The 7,349-nt window shown below is 53.6% G+C and overlaps 1 protein-coding gene across 4 annotated transcripts in view; it reads left to right on the top strand.

Annotated features, from left to right (window-relative positions):
• Nucleotides 1–7,349, top strand: part of KCNAB2 (potassium voltage-gated channel subfamily A regulatory beta subunit 2) — an 84,672-nt gene that overhangs the window by 58,346 nt on the left and 18,977 nt on the right. For all 4 annotated transcript variants that reach the window (XM_025856319.2, XM_073903440.1, XM_025856318.2 and 1 more), the window contains one exon: nt 418–455. In XM_025856319.2, the coding sequence (XP_025712104.1) occupies nt 418–455 (38 nt within the window). The remainder of the gene's footprint in view (nt 1–417; nt 456–7,349) is intronic.

Raw genomic sequence — 7,349 nt, 5'->3', positions numbered from 1 at the left:
CACACACACACACACACACACACACACACACACACACACACACACACCACCCAGCAAGCGCGCGCGGGCATGGCTGTCAGATCTGGGCCGTTTTCAGGGAGGCATCCCTCATCCTGCTGCCTAGGGCAGGTCACCAGAATAGGAGCCAATTGGCTTGAGCCCCAGCAAGCATTTCAAACACCTGCAGCCCTTCCTGTTCCCCGGTTTGGTGCCCCCAAGACAGGGAGACTTGCCCTGAAGGCCAAGCGTCCCCACATGCCGAGGACGTGCTCACTGCAGAGCAGAGTGGCATGCTGGGCTGTGGCTGCCCCCCAGGCCCTGCAGCCTGAGGATGGAGCACCCTGTGGGGCCGGGGAGGGGGGGTAGGCAAGCTCCCTGGAGAAGTCCTCTGACTTGAGCCCATGTGTCTCCTTCCAGGAACATGGGTGACCTTCGGAGGCCAGATCACCGATGAGGTAAGGCGGGGCTCCCGCAGGCCCCAGATCCCAGCAAAGGCTAGCCACAGCGGGCACCTGGTAGAGTCCACCGCACGAACCACGGGCCCGTGCTCACAGGGCCACCACAGCCTCCCTCGTCCCACTCCTCAAGGGTGCCATGGCCTTCTGGGGCAGCAGGAAGGGTGAGGGGGGGAGCCATGGCAGGGTTAAAAGATGCCAAATCTGGTGCCTGCATTTCACAGCTGGGTGCCTTGGGGCACCTGTGAGTCCCCAAAAGGCCCAGAAACTCAGGTTCCTCATCTGTACAACGCTTAGTCCCTCGCTAGCCAGGAAAATCCAGGGAGGCCATTGTTTCCCAAGTCACACAGCCCCGTGTCTTTCTAAACTGCTCGGACAGAGTACCCCGACGCGGATTTGAAACTTCAGTACACGTCTGCTGAGGCCATTTAGGATGCAGATTCTGCAAATTTTGCTGCAAGCTGAAGATTCTTGAGTCGCTTTACCCAGCCCCTAGCTGCTCCTTTCCCACAGCTGCCCTTTATCCTGTGCACTCGCTGGGGCTCCTCTTTTCACAGCCGGGCCGGTGTCGCCAGCGTCTGTGGGGGAGGGGCCGGCGCATCCCCAGGCCGGGGTGCACTTCTGGGCAGCGAGTGATTATCTGGGAAGGGAGAGCAGGGGCATTTGCTCCAAGAGCTCTGGACATCTGCACACGAAGCTGTCCTCACGTCTGCCCTACTTACTCTCAGAAAGGTTGCATTTAAAAATTAATAAGTGTGTTCATCTGAGACCTTGTTAGCTGTGATTTCTCAGTTAGTTTTCAAAGGAAAAGCTTTGCTGCTGTCAAAATCTAAATGTATTTAATTTGTGCTTTTGTCCCTTTTTCCTTCTGTGACAGTAGCTGGTTGTAGAATGCCTTGCCCTTGTTCTGAGGTTCTGGCTCTGGACTATCTCAGGAGAAAGGAGTTTTTGAGGTGCAGGAAATTGCTTTGCCTTTAGCCACCAGATTGGTTGCAAGCACTTGGCACAGAAGGTTGGAGCCCCGGAGTCCTTTGTGGTTCACCTGAAATCAGTAGTGTCTGACTCACCTGTTTCCCTTTCGCTGTGGGGAAGAATGACTTCATTTCCAAATCGCATTTGCTACCCTATGTGTGTGATGCCCTTGTGAGAAAGACACAGAGAAGTGGCTGGATGGTGACCATCCAACTTAGGTGATTTGTTTCACCAACAGATCCATTGCACCCAAAGAGTATTGATTAATGACCCAGTGGTGGTCCTGGTGGCTCCAGCCTCTGCCGGTCTCCATCACGTAGACAGTGACACATGTGAAGATACCAGAAGTTGTTTCCAGATGACACAAAGCTGGGAGGACAGCAGATACAATAGATGACAGACTCGGGGTTCTCAAAGGTCCTGGCAGGTGAAAATGATTGAGTGAAGGAGCAAGCAGAATTTTCGTATTAAATCCTACAGTCAGCGTCCAAAAAAAATCAATACGTCAAGGATGAGAGGCCCACCTCACCACGGTTCAGATGAAGAACGGCCACGTTTTATTCTTTTTTTTTTTCAAAGACTTTATTCATTTGACACAGAGAGAGACACAGAGAGGGAACACAAGCAGGGGGAGAGGGAGAAGCAGGCTCCCCACGGAGCAGGGAGCCCGACGCGGGGCTCGATCCCAGGGCCCTGGGACCACGACCCCAGCCGAAGGCAGACGCCCAACGACTGAGCCACCCAGGCGCCCCAAGAACAGCCACATTTTATTCTTTAGCTGGCTGCCTGCCCTGTCCAAGCCAGCAGGGTTGGAACTACGGGGAATCCAGGACCATCCCGGGGCCACAGAGGAACGTGTGTGCTGCCCCAAAGTGGGGAGGCCACGAGCCCCCTGGGCATTCCAGATGGGTGCCCCATCTGGAACACTGGGTTCCTTGCTAAGCCCGTGTCCAGAGGAAGGCGGGTGGCCTGCCAAGAAATCCAGAAACAGAGTCCTGTTTTCAGGGTTACCTTTTGTGTGCAAGACACCGTGATGCCAGGGAGACACAGTAGTGAGGACGGGCTGGGCGCCTGGGTGGCGCAGTCGTTAAGCGTCTGCCTTCGGCTCAGGTCATGGTCCCAGGGTCCTGGGATCGAGCCCCGCATCGGGCTCCCTGCTCAGCGGGAGGCCTGCTTCTCCCTCTCCCACTCCCCCTGCTTGTGTTCCCGCTCTCGCTGTCTCGCTCTCTGTCAAATAAATAAAATCTTGAAGAAAAAAAAAAGAAAGAAATGAGGACGGGGTGGATTTAATGTGGCAAAGGGGAGTCCGTGGCAGGACCCCGCAGGTGTCCATGAGCAACGGTCCACAGGCCAAATCCGGCCCTCAGCTTCGTCTTTTTTTTTTCTTTTTTGTTTGTTTGGTTTTTTTACTTTTAATTAAATATACAAGACATAAAATTGGCTATTTTCACCCTTTTCATTGTGGTAAAAAACTGCATAATGTAAAATTCACCCTATTAACCATTTTTAAGGGTACAGTTCCTGGTATTAAGTACATTCTCTTTGCTGTGCAGCCATCAGCACGGTCTGCCTCCCAGAAGTTTTCATCACCCCAAACAAAACTCTGTACCCATGAGGGAACAACTCCCCAACCCCTGGTAACCTCTGCTCTGCTCTCTGTCTCTATGAATTCCACAACCCTTTTTTTTATAAATAAAGTTTTATTGGCAGGCAGCGACGCCCATTCATTTACATATGGTCTGTGGCCGCTTTTCCGTCATAAGCTGCCACAGAGACCATCTGGCCCACAAAGACTAAAGTGTGTAGTCTCGGGCTGTTGCCTGTCCCCTGTCTGCAAAGGTCTGTGGGGCTGTGGCCCTGGGGACGGAGTCCTTGGGGGCCGGGCAGAGCAGAGCCAACCCCCAGAGGAAGCAGACACTGTTAGTAAACCTCCGATCACGCGGCCAAATGTCGGAGCTGGCCTGGTCAGAGTCAGGTTTCCAACCTCTAGTCCAGTGTCCTTTTCGTGACCTCACATGGCTGCTCAAGTAAAAAAAACTCCTGAGAGCATGTGCTCAGAGCAGCCTGGGCATTAGAAATCTAATAAGGACAGTAGCTGCAAACTTCACATTTATTATGGCACTCGGCCCTCTATCAACCCCGGGAGGCAGGTGCCATTGCCCCATTTGGAGGAAGCAAAGTGCCCGGGGTCTTAACTGGAGACTCATGAACGGGGAATGGCCCCTCGGCGCCTGCCTCAGAGCCCACAGACAGCTCCCAGCTCGGGGGTGGGATGGATTCCCCTGGCCCCCAAGTAGGGACGGCAGGGAGGAGGCCCACATGTCTTCTAAATTTCCTCCTGCCTTTGTTTCGGGAACTTTGACATTGGAAAATTCCGAACAGTCTCAAAATAAAGGCTCCGTCACATCAAGTAGGACGCACCCACAGAGCGCAAGTCTTTAGGGGTCGCGTTTTAAAGAATGACATGCGGACAGGCCCAGGAGCGAGCATGTGGAAAACAGCGCCGACTGTGGTCTGTATGTGAGGGCTGCAGTCTTGCAGCGAAAAAGCATATGTTCACATAGAAAAACCTGAAAGGGGGGGCCCCTGGGGGGCTCAGGCAGTTGAGCATCTGACTCTTGATTTGGGCTCAGGTCATGATCTCAGGGTCGTGAGATCGAGCCCCACGTCGGGCTCCATGCTCAGCCAGGAGTCTGCTTGAGATTCTCTCTCTCTCTCCCTCTGCCCCTCCCCCCTCCCCCCACTCATGCTCGCACACGCACACGCGCACGCACACGCACACTCTCTCTCCACCCCCCCCACCTCTGAAATAAATAAATAAACCTTTAAAGAGAAGCCTGGAAGAGGAATTATACCAAAATCATAGCAAAACAATAAAACAAAAAGCACAGCATGGAAAACTCCCACCCCTCACTCTCTTTTCTCCCTGGCCCGGTGTAGTTAGGATCGTGTTTCCGTCTTTCTGCTAAGTGACGGGCGAAATGGGGATGGGTATCCTCGGTGTCAGAGCCTGCTGATCTTTCCTGTGTGGCAGGCCTCGCGGGGTCGGCTGGTGGAGCCAGCCAAGGACAGTGGCCGCTCAGCTCACGCTTACTGAGCACCTGCCAAGTGCCATCCCTGCTGTGGGCTGCTCTCTTTCGGAGAGAGGGACAGACAGGAAGCACATCCTATCTCCCAGGGCTAGACATGTCCAGTGGCTGCATTAACAAATTGCCCCCATCTGTGTGGTTTTAAAACTAGAGAAATTTATTTTCTCATAGGCCTGGAGGTCAGAAGTCCAAAATCAGGATCACAGAGCTGAAACCAAGGTGTCAGCAGGGCCGCACTCCCAGTGGAACCTCTGGGGGAGGAGAGTGGGATTCTCCCACGCCTCCTCCAGCTTCCGGTGGCCACTTCATTCCAGTGTCTGCCTCTGTGGTCACGTTCCTGCTCCTCTGTGTCCCATCTCCCTCTGCCTCCCTCCTATAAGGACACCCGTGGTGGCATTCAGGGTCGCCCTGATAATCCAGGATCATCTCCCATCTCAAGACCCTTCATGTTGTCACATCTACAAAGACCCTTTTTCTACCCAAGAAGCCATTCACAGGTTCCAGGAGCCGTTGTTTAATCAAACACAGAGAAAGGAGGACGGAGGTGCAGGCTCCCATTTATGCAGGAGGATCAGGGAAGGCGGAAGGCAAGAGTGAGCCATGTGATGATCCAGAGAGAGAGCATTCCGGGCCAAAGGAACGGGACTGGACCCAGCCTCCAAGAGCCCACAGGAGGAGCCCCAGGTTGAGAGAGGGGGGCAGAGGTGAGGGAGTAGATCTGGTGGGGACCTTGGCTTTGACCACTTGTGACATGGAAGCCAGAGAGGAAATCTGACCTGACTTCACTCAAAAGGCTCACTCTCGCTGCTCCACTGAGGTTAGGCTGCCCCCCGAGGATGAGGGGTGCTTCTCAAATTGGAATGTATGCACGAGTTCCCTGGAAATCTAGTTCCCTAGAGTTAGGGGCTACCACAGAAACCCAGCTGAGGGCATTCTGGCTCGGACCAAGTGGGTGCAGTGGAGGCGAGGGGCAGGAGGGTCCGATTCTGGATCAGCTTCAAGAGGGAGCTGACAGGACTGGTCGAAGGTGCTGATGCCAGAGTAAGAGAAAGATGAATGAAGGAGATGCCCAGGTGTCGGACCTGAGCACAGGACGGGCGGGATCCTGCACGCTGCCCTCCTCCACACACACCAGCCTCTCTGCCTGCAGCACCCCCTCCTCCAGCCACTCCCCGCCTTCCTGCCTGACAAACTCCTACCCACCCTCCAAACCCAGCCCTAGAAATGCTCACACACACTACAACATGGATGAACCCAAAAGGCCTCATGTTAAATTCATTAAGTCGGCCAGTCACAGAAAGACAAATACCGTATGACGCAACCCAGGTGCGGTAACAAGGGAGTCAAAATTCTGGAAACGGAGAACAAATGGGTGGGCACCAAGGGCTGGGGGAGGGAGGAGTGGAAAGTTGGTGTTTCATGGGGACCAAGTTTCTGTTTGGGAAGATGGAGAGGTTCTGGAGACACGCACTGCTGATGGTTGCACAACATGAATGTCCTTAAATGCCACAGAAATGCACACCTAAAAATGGTTAAAATGGTCAGTTGTGTATTATGCATGGTTTACCACAATTTTTAAGTTGTTGTAAATAATTTTTTTTAAAAAAGAATGAAGATCTCCATGAACTAATATGGGTTGATTTCTAAGATGTAGTGTAAGTGGGAAGAGCAAAGCCCAGATGAACACCTAGGGCGTGCTGTTCTCCAGGTAAGCAGGAGGGGTGTATAAGAAGATACACAGGGTCTGAAACAGGAAGATAATAATAGCCCTCGTACTGAGTCACCTCCTCCCAGAACCCTTTCCAGGAGGCAGCACATACCCCTAAATCGTCTGTATAACCTGGCTAGGGGCCCAGCACGGCGTGCTGTCCTGTGCAGAGGTCAGGGGCTTGGTGAGACACAGCCCTGAAAAGTCAGGTTGAAGACGGAGATGAACAGGCGAAGGAGCCTGGGGTGCCTGGAGCATTGGAGAGGATAAAAGGAGGCCCGGGGTGGGTATGGGAGGAGGAAGAGGCTCCCAGGAGTGTGCATGGATGCATCTGATACATGGTCACACTTGGAGGAGGGTGCATGGATGCATCTGATTCATGGTTACACTTGGAGGAGGGTGCATGGATGTGTCTGATACATGGTTACACTTGAGCTCCGATGGAGCCAACCAGCCCTGCAGATGGATCCAGAAAATTCCTCCACCAGTGGCCTTTCTTGCCCCTGGGCTTTCTGACTGAAATGACAGCTGCTAACTAATGGGGGTTAGCTTTGGCCTGCTCAGTATCAGAAATCTTTGGAGTTCAATGCCAGCATTTGAAAATCGGGAGATTTTTACCACCCCCAAATACCCTGGATCCCTGGCTTCTCTTGAAAAATCAAAAGATGTAGCCTCGCTGAGGTGCCTTCCCATGGGTAGCGATTGAGTGTTGGTCCCCCCCACCCCAGTGGTCCCCACTGGCCACCAGCCTCACTCTCCATACCTGCCTGGCCCATGGGGCGGGCTTCTGAGTTTGGTATTGAGAGAATCTCCACGAAGCCAAACATGGCTGGCTTTTCGTCCCACAGTTTTTTGAGCGTTGTTAAGTATGACTCACTCCACTCTGGGTAGCTGGGGAGGGAGGCTTGGCACTCTGGGCTGAGCTTTGAGAAGTGAAGGGCGGGGGAGTTTGCATCTGTGACTCTCAAAGGGGCACCTACACCGTCCAGAGGACCAGCAGAGATCCCTGCTGCATCTTGGAGGGGCTGTTCGTAGCAGGGGGCGCTTCCTCCGGCTGCTTGATCCTCACCCCCACTACCAGTGGGTCATTGCTGGGGGAGCGCAAACTCATCCTTAGAGCAGCCT

The sequence above is a fragment of the Callorhinus ursinus genome, unplaced genomic scaffold (genome assembly GCF_003265705.2).
Source record: "Callorhinus ursinus isolate GAN/ISIS: 27379988/994484 unplaced genomic scaffold, GSC_fseal_2.0 scaffold18, whole genome shotgun sequence".
NCBI lineage: Eukaryota > Metazoa > Chordata > Mammalia > Carnivora > Otariidae > Callorhinus > Callorhinus ursinus.
The sequence above is the reverse complement of the archived record's forward strand: the minus strand, read 5'-3'. Positions and strand labels throughout refer to the sequence as shown.